The 27,627-nt window shown below is 35.9% G+C and overlaps 3 protein-coding genes across 7 annotated transcripts; all 3 read right to left on the reverse strand.

Annotated features, from left to right (window-relative positions):
- Positions 1-2,532: 2,532 nt before the first annotated feature.
- Positions 2,533-4,183, reverse strand: LOC117630669. The gene is made up of 3 exons (XM_034363370.1): positions 4,138-4,183; positions 3,395-3,626; positions 2,533-3,318 (listed from the first exon to the last, which is right to left on the reverse strand). The coding sequence occupies exons 2-3, from the start codon at positions 3,599-3,601 to the stop codon at positions 2,644-2,646; spliced, it is 882 nt and encodes a 293-aa protein (XP_034219261.1). The 5' UTR covers positions 3,602-3,626; positions 4,138-4,183; the 3' UTR covers positions 2,533-2,643.
- An 898-nt stretch (positions 4,184-5,081) lies between these two features.
- LOC117630668 (factor of DNA methylation 5-like) lies at positions 5,082-11,765 on the reverse strand. Of its 3 annotated transcripts, XM_034363368.1 has the most exons (11): positions 10,903-11,765; positions 10,534-10,571; positions 9,962-10,434; positions 9,752-9,808; positions 9,310-9,660; positions 8,437-8,649; positions 7,540-7,778; positions 7,199-7,270; positions 6,135-6,200; positions 5,756-6,037; positions 5,082-5,189 (listed from the first exon to the last, which is right to left on the reverse strand). In XM_034363368.1, exons 1-7 carry the CDS (start codon positions 11,058-11,060, stop codon positions 7,542-7,544), a joined length of 1,527 nt encoding a protein of 508 aa, XP_034219259.1. In that variant the 5' UTR covers positions 11,061-11,765; the 3' UTR covers positions 5,082-5,189; positions 5,756-6,037; positions 6,135-6,200; positions 7,199-7,270; positions 7,540-7,541. The 3 variants fall into 3 exon arrangements, with proteins under 3 accessions (XP_034219259.1, XP_034219258.1, XP_034219260.1); XM_034363367.1 differs by having other exon boundaries at positions 6,135-7,270; XM_034363369.1 differs by lacking the exon at positions 10,534-10,571 and having other exon boundaries at positions 6,135-7,270; positions 10,903-11,762.
- Positions 11,766-13,245: 1,480 nt separating this feature from the next.
- On the reverse strand, positions 13,246-24,341 carry LOC117630667 (factor of DNA methylation 4). Of its 3 annotated transcripts, XR_004586230.1 has the most exons (12): positions 24,070-24,341; positions 21,844-22,925; positions 21,553-21,734; positions 20,941-21,009; positions 20,567-20,854; positions 19,829-20,041; positions 19,088-19,323; positions 17,621-17,700; positions 16,054-16,291; positions 15,208-15,270; positions 14,846-15,126; positions 13,246-14,283 (listed from the first exon to the last, which is right to left on the reverse strand). XR_004586230.1 is itself a non-coding variant. In XM_034363366.1 (8 exons), exons 2-7 carry the CDS (start codon positions 22,916-22,918, stop codon positions 19,093-19,095), a joined length of 2,058 nt encoding a protein of 685 aa, XP_034219257.1. In that variant the 5' UTR covers positions 22,919-22,925; positions 24,070-24,341; the 3' UTR covers positions 18,449-18,785; positions 19,088-19,092. The 3 variants fall into 3 exon arrangements, 1 of the variants encoding a protein (XP_034219257.1); XR_004586231.1 differs by lacking the exon at positions 17,621-17,700; XM_034363366.1 differs by lacking the exons at positions 13,246-14,283; positions 14,846-15,126; positions 15,208-15,270; positions 16,054-16,291; positions 17,621-17,700 and adding an exon at positions 18,449-18,785.
- Between the last annotated feature and the right edge of the window lie 3,286 nt (positions 24,342-27,627).

Here is a 27,627-nt window from a genome sequence, read left to right on the forward strand (position 1 = left end):
TTAGGTGACAAAATGTTTGCATTACGTCATGGAAAAATTTTTAAAAATATTTTTTTATTTTATTTATTTTTATAAGGACTTTGCGCGACGAAGTTTACTTTTCGTCGCGCAAAGTCACTTTGAGCGACGAATTATTTTTCGTCGCCCAAAGTCACTACTCGTGAGCGACGAATTATTTTTCGTCGCGCAAAATTGGTCGTGCAAGACTTTGAGCGACGATGTATTGTCGTCGCGCAAAAGTTTGTCACGCGAAGTGACTTTTTGGCGACGAAAAATTTTTCGTCGCGCAAAATTTGGTCGCGCAAGACTTTGCGCGACGATGTATTGTCGTCGCGCAAAAGTTTGTCGCGCGAAGTGACTTTTTGGCGACGAATTATTTTTCGTCTCGCAAAATTTGGTTGAGCAAGACTTTGCGCGACGATGTATTGTCGTCGCGCAAAAGTTTGTCGCGCGAAGTGACTTTGGGCGACGAATTATTTTTTGTCGCGCAAAATTTGGTCGCGCAAGACTTTGAGCGACGAAGTTTCAAGTTTCGTCGCGCAAAGTGGCTTTGCGCGACGAATTATTTTTCGTCGCGCAAAATTTGGTCGCGCAAGGGGTTTTTTTTACTAGTGTAACTGAATGCAGTAAAACCAAATTTAAAGATCATTCTTTGATTAGGAAAAGAAATTTGGGAATCCACCACGATTCTTTCATAAATGTTTTCTCAGCAACCAAACAATGTATTTCATTTTGTTAACATCACGTTCAGGCAAAATCATCAATATGCAAACCAGAATGTCCTCAGAAAATCTTCTGTTGGCTGCCCAGAAAAACAAAACCCCAACTTTGCCCACTTACAGAAGTAATTTGAATCACAAGCTCAAATAGCCCTTTTGAGAAAGCAGCAGCAAAACCCACTTCCAAGACAAGTGATTTGTGTAAGAAACGTATTGTTCCTTACCGTTTAGATCTTAGAATTAGTTAAGACAAAACTCAAACTCACCAATATCCATTTCTTCTGAAGTGCTGTAAAAAGATTTAAAAAAATAGATCAAAATTAAACCCCGTTTCCAAAACAACTAAACAAGGAAATAAGGAACCCAGACATACAGGACTGAGAGCACTACCACTAATCTCTTATTTTTCTGACATTTTCTCAGCCAAACAATAAATTTCATTTTTGAACAATAAACCATACAAGATCGTCATACAGAAACATGTGAGCGAACCAGAATCTCTTTGCTACCTTCTCCTTTCTTTCTTGCACTCAGCTTTTCTTGTCTTGAACACTTCTCTTTTATTTCTTTGTCAAAGGGGCAAAAAACCTTTTCTTTGTATCTGTATTTAGCTTTTCAGATTAAAATTTGCAAGTGAAAACAGGTTTATGAGTTCAATTATTTTCCTTTTCTGGAACAAACTTATTGGAATATATTTAAAATAATTAACTGCTGCTGGAAACTCCTCGTCTTCTTACATCTGCTGGAAATTCTTCATCTTCCAACAGCTGTATTGTATTGGTACTGTAAAAGCCTTTATTGCTTCTAAAACCTGTAAAAGGCTTGCCTTGCTTATATGTGCAGCATGTTGTACTGATATCTATATGTGCAGCATATTGGTACGCGTTTTCGGAGAATGTTTTCTGAGAATATTTTTATAGAATGAAAACAAGAAAACAAATTTGCATTTTCAAGAAATGAAAATGCGTCGGTAGATTAATTAGAAAACAAAAACAATGAAAACGTGTCTAGTAGTACAATTTGATAATCTATATATATAAAGCAAAAGGCAGAGAATTGTGAAACATTCAAAATACCAGAAAATGCCCATGGTTAATGCAAACATTAAGAATTGAAATTATTAATTAAATGAGATAATATGGTAAATTCACACTTTTTAATATTAAAAAAATTAAAATTAAAATTAAAAGAAAAATTAGATAATGGATCCTATTTTTATGAAACACAACTACCAATTATCTTTTTTAATTCTAAAATAATTTTTTTTTTTTAAGCCTCTCGCAGGCGCGGAAGCGCGTGCAGATAGGCTAGTCTATATATAAAGCAAAAGGCAAAGAATGGTGAAATATTCAAAATACCAGAAAATGTCCTTGGTTAATGCAAACATTAAGAATTAAAATTATTAATTAAATGAGGATAATACGGTAAATTCACACTTTTTCATATTAAAAAAATTAAAATTAAAAGAAAAGGAAGAAGAGTAAAAAGAAAGAGAGAGAGAGAGAGAGAGAGAGAGAGAGAGAGAGAGAGAAGAAAAGTCAAAAAATATTTTAAATTTTTTTTAGTCCTAGTCCAATCAAAACATATATCAAACGCAGTAGAAGTGTTATCCAGCTTATGATAGGCCAAGCCAATCCAAGACGGTCCTAGTATTTAGTCCAGTCCATGACAATCAGCCATACCAATCGACCCCTTAGTTCTTGGTACTTCAATTTCAAGTATTGAACCCTTTACTTAATTTTTAGGATTTTATTTTGGTTAAACATTTAATTACTAAGGATTAATCCATTTGAAGAAAAAGAAAATAAGCTAGTACTAAAATTATGTATTGCCATATAATATGGATGAAGGTCCAGTTTTCTTGGCCATATAATATTTGATGGCATTTGTGTTCATAAAATGGCAACAGTTATGGCTGATATGTTTAGAAGCTAAAATAATTGTTTATAGCCTTCCTAATGGCTAACCACAGAGCGTTAACACACTCTGCCTTAACTTCTAGCTTAAATCTTTTAGCCCTGACTTGATCAGCTTGAGAAGATTCTTGTTCTAATTTCCTCTTGATAGGCTCCACGCCTCCCATCACTCCCTGAATTTTCTTAATAAGTCCGGCTCTTCCCTGTTCCAATGCAGCCAATTCTGCCTTGACCCTGCCGAGTTTCAAGTCATATTCCTCCAGCTCAGCTTCACAGGCTTGGCATATCTCTACTCCATGTTTGATCTTAGCCAGGTCTTGTTCATGATCAGTCAAGAACCTCGTGTACTCATGGAGTTCTTGTTTCTCTTTGATTTTTTCAGCAATATGAGCATCAAAACCAAAGTGGCCAATGAACATTTTGCGAAGCATCCTTAGCAGTTCTTCAGGGAGCAGGTTCTGAGCATGGAGGACTTCCAGAGCCTCCTTTAGCTCTCCAAAGTTTTCATGAGGGGAAATCGTTTCTAGGTCTCTGGAAAGCCAAGTCCTGAGAGTTTGTTTGGCTAACTCTGCTGCATTTGAGGCCTGCGGTTCATCTCGAAGTTGAAGAAGCTGTTTAGTGGACGAAAGTTGGAGCAGCAGTCGATCTTCTTCAGAGATAGTAGCTTGTTCAGGGACAGCAGCCTGATAACATGTATATAATGGTTAGTTTAAGTTGGAGTATAATAATCTTTATCAAAACTGAAGGAGAGGAGTTTACTTCTTCAGGAGTTTGAGAAGGAATTGGCTCTGGGATAAGGTTCTTCCCATTGCCTTCAGCTAGTTTGTCCTGTCCAGAAATAAAGATCAGTCTGAGAAAATACCTAACAATCCTACAGAGATTGTTTCCCGTATTCTTAACCAAGTGTTTAACGGCAGACCTCCGAAAAATAGGCAGTGCTTGCATCAAGTTCTGTGGCAGGCTCATTAGAGCCTCCTCTTGTTTCGTCACCCTGTTCAGAAAAATGAGTGTCAATATAAATTGTTAAGGCACCATTTTAAAAAAGGCACTAAATGAGTTCCCAATTTATTAATAATTGCCAAATACGACAGCGTATATCGAATAAATACCATACGTGTGCAGACAGTGGTATATTTATCAACCATAAATTCTGCCACTAGATTAGCAAAAGGGAGAACTAAAAGATAGTTAGCAAGGAAGAGCTACTTAAATGTTCAAGACAACAGTGTACCACCTTCACCAGAACCAACCAAGTAGGACAGCGGAGTCCCATGAATCGTTGATATTCTAAGAAAATCAAATAAGTTGAACAAGAACAATGTAAAAGAAACTTAAAGAGAAGGTTCTAATAGCAATGGCAATGCATTGAATTGAAATCCAGCTAATATTCGAACTGAAATAAAAAGGCACCAACAAGGAAATCCCAGAAAGCTGTAAATCTTTTTGTTTAATGCAAATAAAACCCCAGTTAATTTATTGGAGGTTGAGGGCATTAAGAATACCATTTGTGGCAACTGCTTTTGAAGTTGTGTCTTTTTCTCAAGCTTTTTCTTTTGATCTCCACTCTGCTCCAGCTCTTTGCTGAGTTCTTTCTTTGGAGCTTCACTCGGCTCAAGCTCTTTCTTAATATCTTTGCACTGAGCATCAAACTCTGTTAAGGCTTTGTCCTCCTCCAAGAGTGCCTTCTCATAGTGCTCGCACAAGGGATGAGTATTTTTCGGCCGATTTACTATTTTAACAACATAGAATGGAAAATAAAGTAAGATACTAGAAGAATAAAACAGAAAACAGAACAATCAAATTTAAAGCACGTTCATTGAATAGGAAAATGAAATTTAGTAATCTTGCAGCCCTTTTCAAAGGGAATTTTTTTAACAGAAACTCAGAAATTTTAACCCTTAATGAAGACAAAATTCAAACTTACCATTGCAACAATCCACTTGATCCGAACTTTCAGACATCTCAAGCCTCAAACCTGCAATACAAAAAGGAAAATAAATAATCAAAGATTCATATTCAATTCAATTTCTAAAATGCAACTAAACAATCATATAAGCTAGAAAAATAAATAAATAAAAAGAGATATGCAAAGACAAAAGGACGAATCTTCCATAACTGTTTTGGTCAAACAAATGAAGAAAAGGTTCCCAACTAAATCAAATTTGTCCAAGACCATAAGAGATACATGACTCACAACACTAGCATTGATTTTTCTATTCATCTGACTTTTCTTAGCAACCAAACAATGTATTTCATTTTGCTAACAGCATAAACCATGTACAAGCAAAATCATCAATATGCAAAACCAGAATGTCCTTAGAAAATCTTCTGTTTGGCTGCCCAGAAAAACAAATAGCACTTTCAAGAAAGCAGCAGGAAAACCCACTTGCAATACACTACACAGCATTGGTTTTGTGGTAAAAAAATGCTTACCGTTATAGAATTAATAATTCAGACTTGGACTTTGGCGAAGCTAAACCCACTTCTTCTCTATTCTGTATACTATTCTTATACAAGTCTGGCCAGCCAGTTCTTCATCCATATCCTTAAAAACCTATTAAGGAAAATTCATTTATTAATGACTCTTCTTCATTTTTCTAAACATGGCGATTCACAGTGAGTCCAAGTACAAACGAATGAAATCTTGCTACCTCATTTAGGATTTAGAAACATTTTGATACGAGTTGGCGTCTCTAGAAAACTAGTTGGTGCCTCTAGAATTATTGAAGAAGGTCCCATATTCCAAAATCAATTCTATTATTCCCACATGCTAATTCATCTTTTAAGTAAAAATTAATACTCTTGTATTTTGAATTAAAATGGCATATATGTTGTGCAGCACAATCTTCTTTACTTTTTTTATGGTCATAGTGCATCAAAATCTCAAACACCAAACAACGCAAAATCATTTAGTAAGTGGCACTCTTATTAGCATTTTGGTGACATTCAAACCTTCTGTTTTCAAGATTGGCTAAATCAACAAACATGCTCAAGAGACTAATTTTTCAGGGCACTTCAGTTATAATAAATAACTTAATTCTGCAGAAGTTAAAGAGAGATACAATTCAATAAACCAATGGAGTCAAACCAAAAGAAACTAAAAAACACAAATATACGTACACTGATTAACTCCTAACAAGCATCCTGCAGTTCATCATTATTCCTTCCGCTCCTCAACAATGAATGCTCTATAAAGTTCTTCAGCATCGTCAACTCCTCCTCCTTCTCCCTTAACTCATCTTGAATTTCATCCATCTTTGTCATCACTTCGAAATCGTCATCTTGATCATCCAGTAGTCTCATCACTTCAAAAGCACCTCTCAGACGCTTTGTCTCCAGCTCCAGTGACTGTTTGACATCCAGCTGCTTTTGCACAAAATTGTTTAGTTTCTCCTTTTCTCTCTGCAATCGAAACTCAATCTCTAAGATGAAATTTCAAAGATTCATTCACCAAAATCACAAGTGATAAGAAAAAACCAAGAGTTATGGGAAAACAAACCATGTGTTCTGCTAACCATAGCAGATTTTTGTCGGCCTTCTTTTGCATTGAGGTAGCCTTCTCATTCTGAAAGAGAAAAGAACTCTGTCAGCGAACACTATATACTAACTGCCAAGAATACTTCGATCAAATTACACAGAAGATTAGCAAAGGAGAGAACTAGACAAAAGAAGAGAGAGAAATGCAGGCTAAATTTGAACAACTTCAAGGTCTAATTGAATATCAAATAAGTGAAAAGAAAAGTGTAGGAAACTTGATGGGAGTGGACTAAGTTTTGAACCACTTTCCATAACTTGTTTCCCATTTTTTAATTCAGTTTTAATGTTTGCCCCAATGCCTACAAGGCCACACAAACACTTCTTCAGCAATGAGATCATCCATTTGTAGAAGCCAGTCTTATCTTCTACCTAACAATTCAGAATTATTACTAGGGTTATGGAAACAAAGCAAAAACTTGGGTACCAATGAAAAGTCTGGAATTTAGGTTAAAGCTACCAGAGATGATGGGTATTTTGTTTTGTTCCTATAATTGATTTGTCAGTAACTCTTCGTTTTCTACTAAACAGCCTTACAAAATTCCCAGAAGTTTAACTTGCTTTTGTTATATCTCCGGCCTGGATTCTAATCTGATTGTTGTTTTATTGAGAATTCGAACGTGCTGGCCTTAAAAGCGAGTACGGAGGGTCTCTTTCTATGGAAAAACTGTATTTTTGTTAATGGAATTGAAAGACTGTATTTAGTTACGCAAGAACATCATGCAACTACAAAAATCTTGACAATTTCTGTGCTAGAGGTAGATTGTTTAGGATAGAAAGCTTCGTGTGAAATAATCACATTTATACTAAAAGCTAACCCTTTTCATTTAGGTCATTGGTTGCTAGATGGGTGAGATTTAGAAGAAGAAGCGCAGATATAAAACTAAAGAAAAATGCAAATGTAAAGAGGACCACTGCTTGACTTGATCCCTATACATACAAGTCTCTCACAACATCTGATGCCAAAAGAAAATTCTTAAGTTTTAATCTATTCATCACATAACAGATGAGCAAAAATAGAATATAAACATTAAGAAGCAGCCAGTTGACTCTTGACAGTAACCAAAGCTCTTTCAGCACTCCATCTTCTTTCCACAATGCCTACCAAAAAGCATATTCAGGTCAGATTATGGAATAAAAGTAAACCTGCGTAAAAGAAATAACAGGTTTATTGGTCTTAATAATTATTTAGCCAAGTTCAATTTTGACCTTGCGAACATTAATTTTTAATATGTAACTAAACATAAGCCTAACCAATTCTACATTACCAAACATTTCTAAAGAAACTTGAAACAATTCTAGTAAGAGTTACTCTCAAGTTGAAAGCCGTATCTGATATTTCTATATAGAAAGCACATTTGAATACATACCTTCAGCTTGATCTTCTCCTTTTCTGCAGTTTCAACTGCTTCAGTAAATACGAGACACCCTCTTTTAATGATGCTCTCCTCCCTTGTTTAAAGTTCCATAATTCTGATACTGTATACCTCCAATGGTGACTATTATACTCTTTCGATTCCAGCAAGGCAGTTGTCACAGCATTGTAGACTTCATCACCAAACTCGTCCTTTAATTTTTTCAGTTTTTCATCTCCCTCATCAATAGTTATCTGTACACTCAAATCCAATATAATCCAGTTAGAAAGGCAGATGGGAGATGAGGAGTTCTGGATAACATTAATCAAGTACAAGAAATTTATGGCAAGAGAATGATGGGCCAAAATCATGACAATCTTAATGTGGATAAACTGCACAGTCCACAGACTCCGACTCAATGTTCCGACAGACAAAACAAGCTCCCTGTTATACAAGACCTAGTACATGCTTCAGAAGCATAAGCCTTCAAGATCAAAGGCTATAGAGTGAGCAGTGCGAGAAGAGAATAAAGTTAAAAAAATGAGCAGAAAAGAAACATGAAGACTGCAAGTCACAGGACTGACCGCATGGATATATCTTTAATAAAAACTGTGCTTCTATTTGCAGGAACCATAACAAGGATATTTCTTTATTTGAAAGCACATGTACACATGAAAGTTACAAACTAGGGTATCAAGAGAAGTCGTCACTCCTCCACATGGAGATGATGACGTTGGCCATTGTGTTGGGTACTGTTAGCTACGACTTGAAGACAAGACGGCACTGGTTGTTCCAAGTGCAAGTGAGGAAGAATTCACGAGAGCTATAAATGCTTGGGGTAGGTCGACCTGAACTCACCAAAAATGGTACGCTATTATTGGTCTGATAGTGCTGTATTAATTAAATATATACCTTTGGTTGTTGACGAAAGGCTACCCTTATAGTTTTGAATGGTTTCCAGCAAGAATCCCTAAGATAACTCTCCCACAGAGAACATAGTGCCGCTGCCTGGTCATCTGCTTCATCCATAGGATATTTTCTCTTGCATGCAGTTTGAAATGGTTTGCTTTCAAGCTCTCCCATTCTCTTCACGCCAATAAAAGCACGACTTGCTGAATCCCATCCCTGCAAAAAAAAAAAATGACGAGGATTATCATATTGACAAGAAAATATCATGATTCACAATTAAGCTATAGCAAAGAAGTCATCTAGCTAAAGATTGATCAATCCCCCAACCAATTATATCTGGAGTGTTTTAGAGATCAGACGAGAGAAGAAAAAAAAATGTATCCTAAATTTATAACGGCATCACATTTTTATTTTGCTGATGTCTACGAAATTTTATGTAAACCTAAAACTCTAGTGGTGCAACAAAATTGTAGGTGGGACAGCGTACATAGGTCATCTATCTACTGGTTACACATGATCTTTTTATCAACAGAAGATGTTAATACACATATGATTTAATTTAACAAGATTAAAGACCAACGCCATTGTATATCCAGATTTGAAGACTTCAAAATACAGTCAATGAGCTCTAATATGTGAAGGCATATAAACTTTAAGCCTACATTGGATCATATAACGTAAGGGTAACTATTTTAGAAAATAATCTTTAAAATAAATTAACAAGAAGAAACTAAATAACAGATACCAGATATGTATAACTTTAAGCAAACATTGGGGTATTGACAAATGTACTTGCATAGTGTAAACTTCTTGTATTTAAAATAACAGAATTAATGAAAGACATGCACAGAAATTCAAAATCCTTGATATACATACAGAGATTAACTCCTTACGAGCCTCCTCTAATTCAGACTCCTTTGCAATAAGTTTATGGTTATGAGCTTCAGCATATTCCAACTCCTCTTCCGTCTGCTTTAACTTTTTTCGAATTTTCTTCATCTTCTCATTCCCACCATCATCGTTAACCTCATCCGGATCCTGCTCTTGGTCCTCATCCTCATCCTCATAATCCTCATCATCGTTAACCTCATCATGATCCTGCTCTTGGTCCTCATCATCCTCATCTGTTTTTTCCTTCTTCACATCCTTAACCTCAGCTTGATCCTTGTCTTGATCACACAACTCTTCCAATTCAATTATTTTCCTTTGAAGTTTCTCATTTTCTTTCTGCCGTTGCCATAAAATCACCAAACCGAAATTTACAAAACTCATTTATATAAACAAATCTTTTACTTTTTACAGTAGAGGGAAAACAAACCTTTTTCTCTATCATCTTTTCATCAGTCATCCTTTTCTCTATGACAGTTTCCTCATACTGAGAGAAAAAGGCACAGCATTAACTCATATTAAATAATAATTGTCAATAACATCTAAGCCGATCATATTCTGGTCAGTAGATTACCCAAATGAGAGGACTAAACAATCAAAAGATAAGTTAATTGGTTTTAAGTTCAGAAAATGATAATACCATTTGTTTCATTAGTTGTATCTCACGCTGCTTACGAAATTGAAGCCCATTCTTTTGTGCTTCACTTTGCTCAAGCTTTTTCTGAAGCTCTTTCTTCTGAGCTTCACTGTGATCAAGCTTTTTCTGAAGATCTTTATTGTGCGATTCACTCTGCTCATGCTTTTTCTGAAGCTCTTTCTTCTGAGTCTCACTTTGCTCATGCTTTTTCAGAAGCTCCTTCTTCTGGGCTTCACTCTGCTCATGCTTTTTCTGAAGCTCCTTCTTCTGGGCTTCACTCTGCGCATGCTTTTCCTGTAGTTCATTCTTCTCGGCTTCACTCTGCTCAAGCTTTTTCATGAGCTCTTTCTTATGTGCCTCAATATGCTCAAGCTTTTTCTTATTATCATTCTTTTGAACTTCAGATTTGGCTAAGGCTTTATCCTGCTCCAAGAATACCTTCTCCAGGTGGTCACGCACATTTTGTTTCAACTTTGCTATTTATCAAACATAACATAAAAATTAAAGTAAGCTAATCTTGCATGCCCCTTCAAAGGCAAAGGCAACATAAAGATGAAGACAAAACTCAGACTCACCAATATCCATTTCTTCAGAAACTTGAGATATTTCAAACCTGCAATACCGAAGGGAAAAAGGGATTTTTTTTTTAAAAAACCTAAGATTCAACTTCAATCCTACCTCCTCAAAGCAACCAAACAAGAAAACAAGGTGCATGCAGATAAAGGTCGTGTCTTTCATGCTGTTCCCAACAAAGCAAAAGGGTGGAAATTAAGTTCCACCACTGCAATCATTTTAACTGCAGGTCCCAAAACCATATTGCATTTGAATTATTTTACCACTTTTTCTCTGACTTTTTCTTAGCAACCAAACAATGCATTTCACTCTTTAACAATAAAAACTGCACACACATAATCATCAACATGCAAAGGAGAGATAGTCCTTACTCTTTAGCGAGTGCTCTCTCTATGGATGCCCCCAGACAACAGAACACCGACCTTGGGGTTTTAGGAAGATGAAAAGATTTTTTTCCTTTTCTCTTTTTATGGAAGGAAGATGAAAAAATTGGATATATATAGACCCATAAAGAAAATTGGTGTTTCATTGATATTTTTGTTCTTTTGATTAAGTGGTTTTATGAAAGACACGTGTAACCTGCAGATTGGAAAATTAGAAACACGCCCCAAGTCGATGGAATTGAAGGGTTTTCTTTTCTTTATGAAGTGTTTGCTCCATTTTTTATTCTTAATCATTTTAAGGTCTTTAAACTTTCTTTCTTTCTTTTTTTCAAACAGATGAGATCCCCTTGGGATCTTACCATACATATCAAAATAGACTCTAGTAATTACATCCAAAGGGAAATTACTAAACAAATAGATGAATTATTATACACATGTCATCTTTTAGCTAACTGATCAATAACTACATTAGCTTCTCTATAAATATGTTTGATAGTCACAACTGAAATTTCCAAGAAATCGCCAGATATTTTATGGAAGTGATCGTAAGCTCCACGGTACAACACCTTGCCTAGTGATAATTTGTACAAGCATCTTAGAATCTTCCTCAATTTCCACCTGCAAAATCTTTAATCTTTTTGCCCAAGGTAACGCTTTTTTTCATAGCAAAGGCTTTAGCTTATAAAATTGATGTATAACCTAATGGACAGGATTTGCAATATTTTAAAAATAAAAATAGAAACAGAGAGATAATTAGAATGAATGACCGCCAACTGAGGGAGGTAGTCCGGAGAAAGAGGGAGAAGGGCCGGAGGTTTTTTATTTTTATTTTTTTTTTTTTTGTGTGTGTTTTAATTGATCTAGTTGATATTGCTCCAATGTAAACAATGAAATAGTAGAACTTAATTGAAATATCACAAAGTATTTAGTTTAATTTACACATGATATCATGAAGGAAGTTTGTGTGGCAAAATTCCAAGCTTATTACGTACATAATTTAATTAGATGATGTAGAGCACGTATGGCCTTTGAGCTTCACACATAAACAATCATGGTCTAATACCATATTAGAATGTGAGTGCCCAATCCAAAATCAATTGACAATAGGTTGAGAGGCCCATCAACAGTCCAAGATAAAGATGGATGAACCAACTCTATATCATCTATAGGTTTTCCATTTTCTTCGATGTTGAGAGAAGATTTTCAACAAAAATCTTGGCCATTGTTGCAGAAATTGGAATTTTCAACCAAATGTTGAGAACCAACCAAAAAATAAGCAACTAGATGATCCCTAAACTGCCAAAGCAACCACTAGTACCGAAGAGAAGGAGAAGGACAAGCATTTAAATGGTAACAATCGGATTAATCAACCTGCTGTTTCTGTGGTGAAGCAGCAACCAAATGTGACCATGAAAAATAGTGCCTTCCAACTTGTAACAATTAATACTAGTTAAGAAAAATATAGTCAAGTTTAAATCTGCCCTCAATCTAACATTCAAGTAAATGTTTTAACATTCTCTTGGTTCTCTCTTATCCTTCTAACATTCAAATTCCAATATTAGCACAGCAATTTACAACTCACGTCACGTTTAAAGTTTAAATTGACTCTGAACAAGTATCATATGCAACCCAGAAGTTAATGCCAATGATACAATAGCTCATATGGCCATTGGACTTCACACATAAACGATCATGCTCTGATACCATATTAGAATGCGAGTGCCCAACCCAAAACCAATTGCGAATGGGTTGAGAGAGAGGCCCATCGACACTACCAAGAACAGCGATAGATAAGCAGCCATTGACCCAGATATAAGATGAAAACAACTCTATAGCATCTCCATTTTCTTTGTTCAAAGCTAAGAGACAAAAGATTTTGGTCAAGCAGCGACCAAATGTTGCCATGCACAATAGTGTGTTCCAACTTCTAACAACTAATACTAGTCAGGAAATATAAAGTCAAATTTAATCGGCCCTCAATCAAACTGTTGCATCAGAGGCAAAAACTATATTCTTAATACTCAATCTATCAATCAGACAACAGACAAGCAATAGCAAAGAACATTAACAGCAGCTAGTTGACACTCTTAATTTTAAAGGAAGTTCTTTGAGCACCCCCATCTATATTCCAAATGCCTGCAAAAAGCACACAAGGAAATAAACCATTGTATAAGAACAAAAATTGCAACAATTAAACTACAAGCTACACATGACGTCATAGATTCTTTAGTACCAAGTTTGGTCGGCATACTATCTTCATAGCGTATTTACCAGTTCAAATTGATTGTAATATTTAAGCAAACTGTGATGACAATTATAAGGGAACCCTTATCAACATTAAGTTTAATAATGTAACCGATCGTCAATTCTTAACCTTGAAAGAGTTCAAATATCTCTTAAGCAGAAAGCTCCATATGAAGTAACATTTAAGTACTTGCCTTGTTTATCTTTTACGTTTTCTAAGCAGTTTCCACTTGTTTAGCAAAAACACTACTCCCTCTTCCAATGATGCCTTCCTCCCTTCTTCGAAGTTCCACAGCTCAGGTATTGTATACCGACCACTGGCATTATACTCATTCAATTCCATCATAGCAGTTGTCACCTTCTCGCATACTTCATCACCCAGTTCATTTTTTAAAGCCTTCAATTTGTCATCTTCTTCATTAATAATTTCCGGTACTCACATCCAATATAACTCAATTAACAGGAAAGTAAGATAAAGCACAATCTCACGTTGTGATGCCAATTAACAAAAAAATGACAATCTTGTGGTGGGTAGAACTCAGTGAAAGGGACAGTCCAACAGACAAATTAGAAGCTTAGGGTACAAGCTCACTGTGATATAGGACCTAGAATATGAGATAAAGCACAATCTCACGTTGTGATGCCAGAAACCTTCAAGAATAAATGTTGCTATACTACAGGGTTGAGCTGAGGATGGGGAGAAGAAAATTAACATGCAGATTGCAATTTCACAGGAAGGACCACATGGATATGTTTTTAATAAAACCACAGGTGCTCAAATTTGCGGGGACAGTGACATGACCATTTCTTTAACTGAAACCATGCTCACTCAATATAAGTTAAATTGGTGCCAGTGTCACCAACAATGGTATTCTATTGAAAGACAGAAATTGCTTGAAGTTGAACATATACCTAGGTCTTTCCTTCTTTATCCGTGATCATCCTGAAAGGATGCCAACTTGGATCCCTAAGATGCTCCTGCCACAGAGAACATAACTCCACTGCCTTCACATCTGCTTCTTCTTCAGAATATTTCTTCTTGGTTGCAGTTTAGAATGGTTTTTCATCAAGACCTCCCATTATTTTCACACCAATGGAAGCCCGGCTGTTTGAACCCCACAGTCCCTGCAAAGAACAAAATTTAAGCTCCGACAACAGGACAAAAACACTATCACATTGATAAGCAAGGATGAACAACCACAATGATAAGGAAGAATTACTGATCATTAAACCACACAATAACAAAGGAACACGATCAAAAATTAAGCCACATTGCTAAATTTACATTCTAGTTTAAATGAGAAATTAATGCCTCTGAAACCCCATAAACTAGCATCCTTCATTAAGAACAACAGGTTGTATTTGGGACACTAATGTTCATCTCACTAGTTTCCACCACTTTTATCTTTCAACGTGCTAAAATATACATATGTGTGTGTGTGTGTGTGTGTGTGTGTGTGTGTGTGAGTGTGAGTGTGATTCAAACTCAATGTATGGCATCAAAATCATCAAATGTGGTCCAGAGGCTATAACTTATTAAGGCAGAGCAGTTTAATCAAACATTAATTCTAAGTTAGGGAGATATTTTAGAAATAATATTATGAAAAAAGAATGAGAAGCCAAATTGCAGAGATATAATTCAATAAACCGCCCAAAAGTCAAACCAGACAAAAAAAATTGTACTTACACTGATTAATTCCTTACGAGCCTCCTCCACTTCATCATTACTCCTCCGCTCCTTAAAAATAAGTGTTACAAAAAGTTGCTCTACATTGGTATACTCTTCCTGCTTCTCCTTTAACTTCTCTTGAATTTCATCCATCTTCTTCTTGGCTTCAAATCCTCATCCTCATGTTTCATCACCCTTAAAGCACCTCTCATTTGCTCTATCTCAAGCTCCAGTACCTGTTTGGCATCAAGCTGCTTTTCCAACTCAATGATTATCTTGTGAAGTTTCTCCTCTACTCTCTGCAATTGTCATCCAATCAGTAAACACAATTTCAGATACTCATGCATTCAACTCTTCAAGTAAATAATGAAAAAACAAACCTTTAGTTCTTCTGCTAACATCTTTTCATCAACCTTCTTTTGCTCCACAGTAGCCATCTCATTCTAGAAGAACCAAAAAAAAAAAAAAAAAAACTATTAGAAGAACCAAAAAAAAAAAAAAAAACTATCAGCCTAAACTAATTAATAATTGCCAGTAATATCACACCTAATGAGATTCTGGAGGCTAGATTAGACAAAGAAGAGGACCAGACAATCTAAAGATTACTATGATGTCTGACTTCGAAAATATAGAAAATCAAGGTTGTGTTTGCACAAAATTGAAACTAGAATACAAGGTCAACTTTGTACATCCTTAACGTACTCTACCAACTCAAACCAGAAGCACATAGGACAAGAGTTTCTGACATGTTGGTGTTATACTAGTGGAATATCAAATAAGTTGGGCAGCAGATAAATGTAAAAGGAAACTTAATGTAAATGTTCTATTTCGTTGATCTTATTCTCGTGGTTCTCTCTTATCCTTCTAAAATTCTAATTCCAATGTTAGCACACCAATTTACAACCTACGTCACGTTTAAACTGACTCTGAACAAGTATCACATGCAATCCAGAAGTTAATGCCAGAGATACATCTCAATAATGTACAAAGTTACGAACAGAGCCAAAGTTTATGATGGAAACAATAAGGTAGTTTCCTTTCATGATAGATTTTCCTTTTCTCCAAGGTAGTTTCCTCATACTGAGAGAAAAAGGCACAGCATTAGCTCATATTAAATCATAATTGCCAAGAACATCTATGCCGATCATTTTCTTGCCCAAAGGAGATGACTAAACAATCAAAAGATAAGTTAATTGGTTTTAACTAAGTTGAGAAAACGATAATACCATTTGCTTATGAACTTCAAGCTCGTTCTTTTGTGCTTCACTTTGCTCAAGCTTTTTCTGAAGCTCTTTCTTCTGAGCTTCACTGTGATCATGCTTTTTCTGAAGATCTTTATTGTGAGATTCACTCTGCTCAAGTTTTTTCATGAGCTCTTTCTTTTGTCTCAAAATGCTCAACACAAAACTCAGCCTCACCAATATCCATTTCTTCTGAACCATGAGACATTTCAAACCTGCAATACTGAAGTAAAATAAATAAATAAGTAAAAAACCTAAGATTCAACTTCAATCCTACCTCTCTGAAAGCAAACAAACAAAAGGAAACAAGGCACATGCAGATAAATCATAAGGGTTGTGTCTTTCATGTTTAACTTTGGGGAAAATGGAAGCACAAGCAAAGAAAAAGGGCGGAAATTAACTTCCACTTGAGTCATTTTACCGGCAGGTCCCAAAACCATCTTCGCATTTTTATTTTACAATTCATCCTGACCTTGTCTTAGCAACCAAACAATGCATTTTTTTTTAAACAACAAAATCTGCATACACTTGACACACAATCATCAACGTCCAAACGAGAGATAGTCCTTACGCTTCAGCGACTGCTCTCTCTATGGACGCACAGACAACCGAGTGCTACTCCTTGGGCTTCCAGGAAGATGAAAATATCTTTTTTTTTTTCTTTCTTTTCTATTTTGATGAGGGGAAGATGAAAAGAGCTGGATACTTAAAAACCCAAAAAGAAAAATTGTTGTTTATGAAAGACACGTGGAACCAGCAGATTGGATAATTAGAAACACGCGCCAACGAACAGAAGTCAATAGTTGAATGGTTTTTTTCTTCAGTCTTTAAACATCTCAACTACCACAAGAAGGGAGAGAATGAGAATGAGAATGAGAATGAGAATGAGATGAATGGCACGGAGAGGGAAGGAGGAAGAAGGGCCGGGGGATTTGTTTTTAGTTAATATACTTTTTTTTATTTTTGAGTGCTGCTAAATGAATTTTAAAATTAATTAAGTACACCTTATTATCTAAGTACATCCTAATATTTTAATTAAAATATAAAATTAACTAAGTAAACCCTATTGAACTACCAAAAATATCCCTTGTACACCCTAATACTTGTAGCATTATTTTATAGTTGATTTCCAGCTTTATTTTTTTAATAGTGTTTATAAATCTTTGACTTTTCATATGGATTTATGCTTCTACTAAAACTGTAGACACTTTTTTTGCAATTCTAAGTTCTTGCAATCACCACCTCTTTCGTTAATAGTGATTTTTTATGCATGTTTCAGTTATATAATACTATGCTACTGTGAAATTTATTTGTTCTCAACTTTCCCAACCTCTCTAGATGGACTATTCGTAGTTGGAAACCAATAACTTGTAAAATCACTAATAATTAAGGTGGGCGTGCACAAATAACAAGACTTTTTCCCCCAAAGCTAGTGCTCTAAGGTGTACTTTTGGTATCCACTATGAACATAGAAAGAGAGAGACAAAAGGATCAATTTTGAAAAATATTAATCTTTTTATTGTTTGTTAGTAATGAGTTAAGACTCTCCTACCTCGAAGTGGTGGCTTTGTTTTGCTAGCCAAAGTCTACGGCCAGAAATCAACTTCAGCCTCTTTCTTTCGCTGTACCTGGCTGCACTCGCGGATGACAAAGATGGGAACCAAGTAATCTCTTAATTAGGGTTGAATATGGTTAGTAGGATGTACTTATTAAAATTATATTTGTTTCACAATTCCATATATCTTTTTTGGTCATTTTATATTAGGGTAAATCAATAATTCAATATATACTTTTATAATATGGTGTACTCAGTTAATTTTAGGTTTCGTTTAGCAATACTCTTATTTTTTTTATAAATTGGAAAGTTTTTATAAAAACATAAGGTCTTAAATGTCCAAACAACACTCCTGTTAGAAGTGCCAACTCGGTTTTATGTTTGGATGTTTACCCCACAAGGCACGGCCAACAAACACTTGCTGAGCAAGCAATTTGACCAGCCATTTCCAAAATCATCGTATCTTCCTTCAACAACGGAGAAACTTGGTGAACTATAGTAGCAGCAAGTGTAGCCAAATATTGCTCCAATGTTTGTAAACTTGTAAATGATGAAAATAGTATAACTTAATTGAAATATACCAAAGTTTGTGTGGCGCAATTTCAAACAAAGTTTGTGTGGCGCAATTTCAAACAAAGTTTGTGTGTCGCAATTTCAAGCATATAACGTGAACAATTTCACTAGGTGACATAGAGCACGTATGGCCGTTGGACTTCATACATAAACGATCATGCTATGATACGATATTAGAATCCAAGTGCCCAACCCTAAACCAATTGCCAATGGGTTGAGAGAGAGGCCCATCAACACTCCCAAGGACAGAGATAGATAAGCAGCCATTGATCCAGATATAAGATGAAAACAACTCTATAGCATCTACATTTTCTTTGTTGAAAGCTAAGAGACAAAATATTTTCGTCAAGCAAAGACCAAATGTTGCCATGCACAAAAGTGTGTTCCAACTTCTATCAACTAATACTAGTTAGGAAGTCAAATTTAATCTGCCCTCAATCAAACTGTCGCATCAGATGCTAAAACTATATTCTTAACACTAAATCTATCAATCAGACAACAGACAAGCAATAGCAAAGAACATTAACAGCAGCTAGTTGACACTTTTAAAGGAAGTTCTTTGAGCACCCCGATCCATATTCCAAAATACCTGCAAAAAGCACACAAGGAAACAAACCATTGTATAAGAACAAAAATTGCAACAATTAAACTACATGCTACACATGATGCCATAGATTCTTTAGTACCAAGTTTGGTCGGCATACTGTCTTCATAGCATATTTACCAGTTCAAATTGATTGTAATATTTAGGCAAACTGTGATGACAATTATAAGGGAATCCTTATCAACATTAAGTTTAATAATGTAACTGATCGTCAATTCTTAACCTTGAAAGAATTCAAATATCTCTTAAGCAGAAAGCTCCATATGAAGTAACATTTAAGTACTTGCCTTGTTTATCTTTTCCGTTTTCTAAGCAGCTTCCACTTGTTTAGCAAAAACACTACTCCCTCTTCCAACGATGCCTTCCTCCCTTCTTTGAAGTTCCACAGCTCAGGTATTGTATACCGACCACTGGCATTATACTCATTCAATTCCTTCATAGCAGTTGTCACCTTCTCGTATACTTCATCACCCAGCTCATTTTTTAAAGCCTTCAATTTGTCATCTTCTTCATTAATAATTTCCTGTACTCACATCCAATATAACCCAATTAACAGGAAAGTAAGATGTGGATCAAAACTAGAAGAGTTTAACTACAAAGAAACAACGGCGAGAAAAATGGAACAAAAAAATGACAATCTTGTGGTGGGTAGAATTCAGTGAAAGGGACAGTCCAACAGACAAATTAGGAGCTTAGGGTACAAGCTCACTGTGATATAGGATCTAGTATATGAGATAAAGCACAATCTCATGTTGTGATGCTAGGAACCTTCAAGAATAAATGTTGCTATGCTATAGGGTTGAGCAGAGGATGGGGAGAAGAAAATTAACATGCAGATTGCAATTTCACAGGATGGACCACATGGATATGTTTTTAATAAAACCTCAGGTGCTCAAATTTGCGGGACAGTGACATGACCATTTCTTTAACTGAAACCATGCTCACTCAATATAAGTTAAATTGGTGCCAGTGTCACCAACTATGGTATTCTATCGAAACACAGAAATTGCTTGAAGTTGAACATATACCTTGGTCTTTCCTTCTTTATCTGTGATAATCCTGAAAGGATACCAACTTGGATCCCTAAGATGCTCCTGCCACAGCGAACATAACTCCACTGCCTTCACATCTGCTTCTTCGCCAGAATATTTCTTCTTGGTTGCAGTTTGGAATGGTTTTTCATCAAGATCTCCCATTATCTTCACGCCAATGGAAGCACGGCTGCTTGAACCCCGCAGTTCCTGCAAAGAACAAAATTTAAGCTCCGACAACACGACAAAAACGCTATCACATTGATAAGCAAGGATGAAAAACCACAATGATAAGGAAGAATTACTGATCAAGAAACCACACAATAAGGATCACGATCAAAAATTAAGCCACATTGCTAAAGTTACATTCTAGTTTAAATAAGAAATCAATGCCTCCGAAACCCCATAAACCAGCATCCGTCGTTAAGACCAACAGGTTGTATTTGGGGAACTATATGATCATCTCACTAGTTTCCACCACCTTATCTTTCAACATGATAATATATACATGTGATTCAAACTCAATGTGTAGCACCAAAATCATCAAATATGGTCCAGAAACTATAACTTATTAAGGCAGAGCAGTTTCATCAAACATTAATTCTATATAAAGTTAGGGAGAGAGTTTAGAAAATAATATTAAGAAAAAAGCATGAGAAGCCAAATTAGAGAGATATAATTCAATAAACCACCCAAGACTCAAACCAGACCAAAAAAAAAAAAAAATGTACATACTTTGATTACTTCCTTACGAGCCTCCTGCACTTCATCATTATTCCTCCGCTCCATAACAATAAGTGTTTTATAAAGTTCCTCTACATCGGTATACTCCTCCTCCTTCTCCTGTAACTTCTCTTTTATTTCAGTCATCTTCTTCCTGGCTTCCAAATCCTCATCCTCATCCATGTGGTTCATCACCTTTAAAGCACCTCTCATTCGCTCTATCTCAAGCTCCAGTACCTGTTTGGCATCAAGCTGCTTTTCCAACTCAATGATTCTCTTGTGAAGTTTCTCCTTTTCTCTCTGCAATTTCCATCCAATCAGTAAACACAATTTCAGATACTCATGCATTCAACTCTTAAAGTTTCAAATAAATAATGGAAACAAACCTTTTGTTCTTCTGCTAACTGTAACATCTTTTCGTCAGCCTTCTTTTGCTCCAAGGTAGCCATCTCATTCTAGAAACAACCAAAACAAAAGCTCTATAAGCCTACACTAAATAATAATTTCCAGGAATATCACACCTAATGAGATTTTGGACGCTAGATTAGACAAAGAAGAGAACCAGAAAATCTAAAGATAACTATGATGCCTGACTTCGAAAATATCGAAAATCAAGGAAGATTTACACAAAATTTAAACTAGAATACAAGGTCAACTTTGTACATCCTCAATGTACCTTACCAACTCAAACCAGAAGCGCATAGGACAAGAGTTTCTGACTTTCCTGTATTATCCTAGGGAAATATCAAATAAGTTGGGCAGCAGAAAAATGTAAAAGGAAACTTAATGTAATGTTCTAACTCGTTGATCTTATTCTATTGGTTCTCTCTCATCCTTCTAAAATGATAATTCCAATGTTAGTGCACCAATTTACAACCCACGTCAAGTTTAAAATGGCTCTGAACAAGTATCAAATGCAACCCAGAAGTTAATGCCAGTGATATATCTCTATAATATACAAACAGAGCCTAAGTTTATGATGGAAACAATAAGATTACCATTTTCCTTTCATGATAGATTTTCCTTCTCTCACTATCATTTTGTGCACGGCGTTGTTGCAGTTGTTTCTCACGGTCCTCAAGCTCTTTTTTTGTAGCTTCCAACTCCAAACCGGTTTTCTTGTGGTCTAAGCATATCTTTGCCAATTGGTCATGAGCAATTTTTTGCATTTTTTCTCTTTCTAAACATATAAATTGAAATATAATGTAAGCAAACACACACGAATGAAACAGGGAAATAAAAGAATAAATTTGACGTACACTCATTATATAAAGTTGGAGAAAGCATACTTTCATTGCAAGCTTTGAGAATATCCTCCTTTTCAGCCTCCACCTTGTTTAAAGCATCGTCAGTGGTACGACATTTTCTTTCCATCTCCTTTAGATGTGAATTCTTTATAACTAAGGTGCTAGTTAGAGTGGTAACTAGCTTTGAATTTTTTGTATGTTCTTCTTCTTGTTGAGCGGAAACAGTTTTCAAATCTCCATTCTTATGAAGATAATCACCCACAGTGCTTCTCAAATTGTAATCATCATCCCGAGCAACCCATCCATACAAGTTATCTCCTCGATTCCTCATTACATTATAGTCCCCTTTTCCACGGTGATCAACTTCAAAACTCTTGTCAAAGGACTTTGCATTATGGAAACCTTCCCAGCTTTTCTCAAATTCAACAATTGCAAACCCGGAGTGACCCCTGTATGTCCATAAAGGATGAACCCTCAAAGGGTTAAAACCTTTACTTGCCAAGTCAGTTTTAAGTTTGGAACCACTTTCCCCAACATGTCTTCCATCCTTTAGTTCAGTTTTAACATTTGCCAAAATGCCCATTGGAGGCCATACAAACCATTGGTCATCCTCCTGTGTAGCAAGGGTGGAACCAGCCTTAGAACCTGTTGTGGGTTGTGCCTTTGGAGTGGGGAGAGTGGGGGCCGGGAAGAAGCTGGGAAGAAGCTGGGAGTGGGCTTGAGGTTCAGAATGAATAGACTTTTCTCTGATTTGGGAGGAGCCCGCTACAGCCACAACCTGAGTCCGTCTCTGCAAGTGTTTAGGGCTTTCAATCTTGGGTGCAGATTCTAACCGACTCTTCACATAAAGATATCTGTCTATATACCTCTCCAAAGCCAAGTGCTTTGATTTCTCTTTTAAACCCTTGCTGTCTCTGCCAATGTCATACGCATGTCGTGAAAGCTCCTTTAGTCGGTAATCATGCCTCCTCTTCCCGTCGCAAAATGGGCATCTATAAGTTGAATCAGAATTTTTAACCTTAACACTACCTTTCTTTAACTGATAGTAATACTCGTCCACATAGTCTTCTAATTCAGACCGGCTATACCCCTTTTCTTCTTTTGATCTGTGAGACATCTCAAACCTGCAATGCAGAAATAATATCTACGATTAAACTTCTAATTTCATTTCAGCTCTTCACTTCAAAGCAACTAAACAAGGCAATAAGATACAAAAAGTATCGAGCTTAAGATAAGGGATAACGCGTTTTACAAGTTGAAGATATTGCTCTTGCAGCAAAAAGAGCAGGCCACAGATTTGTGCCATTGGCTGCAATTGTTTATATTTTACAACCTCAATGCAAAAACACCCATGAATAAAAGGAATTGTAGTCATTTAAGTCAACCTCTTGATATTCTTGAATAATTCAATGAATTGACATTTTTGAATAATTATAATAGAAAGTATCTATCTATTACCATGGAAATGTGATTAAGTACTAATAATAGGTCAGAATTCAATGAATAATCAAGGGAAAGGTGCATCATTAATTCAATGAATGCCCCACTGATGTACTCTGCACAAGATTTATGCTTGTTTAGAACCAAAGTCAAAAGGAAACAGAGTATTTTAGTTTTGCAAGTGCTATTGGTATATCTTTCAATGTTTGGAAACCAGGATCTAATTGTTTGGAAACGGATGTTATAAGGATGCATATACACAAATGACAAATTTATATGGTTTTAGTAGATTTAATCAAGGCTATGTATGCATGTCTAGAAACGTTAAATTATATCCTGAGATACAAGAGAAGCATGTAACAGATAAATTTATATAGACTGTTTACAAATATATAAGTTATTGGTTTTTAAATGGAATTACTATGTAAAGTAGATCTTGACCAAATATATATATATACATGTAATAGATAAATATAACATTTGCAAGGGGAAGTTTATTTATTACCAGGAAATGTGTCACATGTTTATTTTAAGATGTTTAGGGGTTAGATTTAAGACAAAAACACCGTAGTAAGCAGTATACAGCACAAACACTCAAACTCTCATTTTCCTTTTGTTTCCCCAACATTTTCTCAGCAATCAAACACTCCAGTGCAATTGTAAACAATAAAAACAGCATAAGCACAATAATCAATACACAAAACCAAAAATTTATTTAGCAATCCCCTGTTTGGTTGCTCAAAAATACAGAGAGCCAAGAGCCAAACTGTCTTCCTTGGGAAACCAAACAGAGCCAAAAAAAACTTGTATTAAGATCAAAATCCGTACCTCGCTTTCTCGGAATCAGAGTTTCGAAACCCTAACCGCAGCTCTCAAATATGCGACCGGCGAAGAAACGCCGTCAACAGACTTTGAGAGGGAAAACCAGCGGAAACGACGCCGTGGTGAGTTGAAAACCTGGCGACGAAGAAAAGCAAGAGACTTGGAGAGAAATGGGGTCTAGGTTTTTAGACAGAGAAAGAGTGAGAAGATTCTGGAATTTTAGAGAGAAAAAAGCGGGGGGGGGGGGTGCATAGCGAATGAGGAGACTCGCTCGCTCTGCAACTTCAACACACTAGTTTTGCTTCGTTCCTGAAAAACATCCATTCTTGATTTTCTCTCGTTTTCGATTTTTTTTTTTTCACCATTTTAGGAACGCAGTCGCGAGTGTAGAAAGATAATCTCTACTTGCGAGCGGTTGCGTTATATTTCAGTGGCTACTTGATCGTAGGGTCAGATGTTTCTAATAATAGCGAGTGTGGAGGTTTAGAGAAATGTAGAGGCGCTGGGGGTTCGGGTTAGATACGCTTTGTGTGGGCTGACCTTGTAGGCCAGGGAGGACACGTGGAAACTAGAGAATGGATGTGCCAATTGGCAGGCGTACGGGACTAACAGCAGTGAAGAAAATGGCTTGGCTGGAAAATTGGATAATAAAACCACATTAATATGATTGAGAACAGTTTGTTGTGTAAATTTCTTGTTATGGAACTCATTCCATGTGTAAAAAGATCATGAAATTTAAAACTGATGTCTTTTGCAAAGATTTCTTGTTTACCAAAACAAGAAATTTGATTTGATTTATTTAAGAGTGCTACTATTTTCACGCACTTGTCATATTTTTCCACTCACCTTTATCTTTAAGATTTAAAAACAAATTTATTCATTTATAAAAATAACTTTTAAGGACTTAGATAAATAAATAAATAAAACACATATTCTCCTTCATCCCTGTCAACCCCAACCCCTCCCTTCTCTCCCTCATCCTGATCAAACCCAAATCAAAGTTCCAATAAAGCTTCAAAATTTTCAAATGGGTCCAATGCAATTCCATCATATTTATCCTCAGTTTCTAAACCCAATGACACAAGTTTTCTGTTTCATTTGCTCAGTTTGCTCTTTGTCTTCTTTCCAATTCTAACATTTCTCTCCATTATTGTTTTCGTTCAGTGAAGAGACGATGAACATTGAGAGCTATTTTCTTTATTTTTTATTATTTTAAATAATACTTTATAGAGGATCCCACGCATTTTGATTGACAGAAGTTGAAGGTTTGAAGCATGTTAGGAATGAAAGTAAGGAGAACTTACTTAAAAATAAAATTGTATTTTTGATGAGGTGGGTGAGGAAATAAGACTGAGGGTGGAAATAATAGCACTCTTATTTAATTTTCTGATGTAACCTATGTTGAAAACGAAAATTTATATTCTCAAAATGTTGCTTTAGATGAATAACATTTTGATGGATCAGTTGAAATCTCCAAGGAACAATACATCTACCTTTGCTACTATCAAATAAAATATTGGAATTTCCTTCCTCCATGAGTCATGTAAAGCCCTTGTTCTACGAAAACATAACTGATTTCAATCCGACGACCTCCTATATAGAAGAGTCTATCATTTTCTGATCGGATTATGAAATTTCAAAATAGTTTCACCATTAGAGCATCTCCAGCGCAAGACCAAAACCGGGGGAAAGGCCCCCTAGGCGAGCCCAACAGTGCTACAGCGCGAGAGAAGCAGCCCAGGCAGGCCCAAGGGCAAGTTCCGCATGGGCTTCAGCCCGAGTTTTGTGACGTCAGCGCACGGTAATTCAAATTTTTTTTTACCATTGGCGAGTGAATTACACGTGCCAACGGTAAAAAAAAATTTGATCTCAGCGCGCTGACGTCAGCCCTGACAGAACCCAACAAGCAAGTGCCACGTGTCGCGACAGGGATGCTCCGATGGTTTTTTTCCAGAAATCCGATAGTCCAAAAAAATTGCAAAAAAATTCGAAAAATTCTGAAATTTTTTATAAAAAAAATACCAAAAAATTCTGTATTTTTTCCCTATAAATACCTAACCATTTTATTTACTTTCCACACCAAATCTTCATACAATTCTTCTCCATCCCCAATATTTCTTACTTTCCACACCAATTCTCCATACAAACTCTTCTCCTTCCAATATTTTTTACTCTCCACTCACATTTTTCTACTACTTTCCATTTGTATAAAAAAAAAACCAAAAAACAAAACAAATGGCATCTTCTGTCGAAACCGGAGGCTCGTGGTCAACTCAGGAAGATATTGCGTTGTGTCAGTCTTGGGTGAACGTTAGTCATGACCCTCTCACAGGCAATGAGATGAAGTTCCATCATATGTGGAGCAAAATTCATGGAGAATTTTGTCAAATATCGGGTTCCATTTGGACCGAAATAGACTTTTCTAGTAGATGGAAACTTCTGAATAAAGAGTTAGGGAAATGGAGAAATGCATTAACAAAAGCAAAGGAGAACATTCGAAGCGGTCAAAATCTATCCGATAAGGTAAAATATTTATAATTGCCATTTTAATAAATTTAGTGTAATTTTTTTTTATTGCATATTCTATTTCTTTTTCTTGCATAATCTTTTTTTTTTCTTTTTGCATTTCCAATTTGTCTATATTTTCTTGCATAATCAATTTTATTCTTGCATTTCAAAATAGTTTATATTTTCTTGCATAATAATTTTTTTTCTTGCACTTCCAATTATTTATTTTTAATAGATCATACAAGCACAAATGTGGTTCGGTGCCATGGGGCAAGGCAAAAAAAGTTTCGTGCATTTTCAATGTTGGGAAGTTGTGAAGGATTGTTCGAGATTCAAAATTATTCCCACCGGTCCGCCGGTTGTGTTGAATGAGACGCCGCTCCACGATTCACCATCAACCGATTCGCCATTGGACTCCCCAATGGAAACGGAGTCACCACTCCCACGTCCGCCGAGACCTATTGGGAGAAAGGCGGCAAAGGCCAAGAGAGGGGGCACTTCGAACAATGAATGTGTACAATTATTGGAGCAAATAGCTAAGAACACCTCACTAAGAATTGAGAGAGACTTGAAAAGAGATGAAGTGGACAAGGCACGAGAGGAAGCATTTGTAATTCAACAGCAGCATGCACAAGACAAAGACATGGATGATAGAGAGATGAAAATCATGGCCATGGATACGAGCCATATGTCTCCTGAAACAAAGGCCTATTGGAAGCATAGACGAAGGGATGTGATGAGAAGAAAACTTTTCCATGACGACGGACCTAGCAATACGGATTGGTTAAATGATGAAAACCATTAGGTTGTATTGAAACACCTTTGCCATATGTTGTATTGTTGTATTGTTGTATTATCCTTTAATTTGTTGTATTGTTTCCTTTTCATTAAATAAAAAAAGCATTAAATAATATGACTATTTATTAAAAACATTTGAGCATCAAAACAAAGATTAATTAAAAACAAACCTTAATTTATTGCAAACAACACACAAAACAAACCATACATAAAAGCATAATAATAATAAAAAAGCATAATTCCAAAAAACACCACACA

Source organism: Prunus dulcis, chromosome 6 (genome assembly GCF_902201215.1).
Source record: "Prunus dulcis chromosome 6, ALMONDv2, whole genome shotgun sequence".
In the NCBI taxonomy this organism is placed as follows: domain Eukaryota; kingdom Viridiplantae; phylum Streptophyta; class Magnoliopsida; order Rosales; family Rosaceae; genus Prunus; species Prunus dulcis.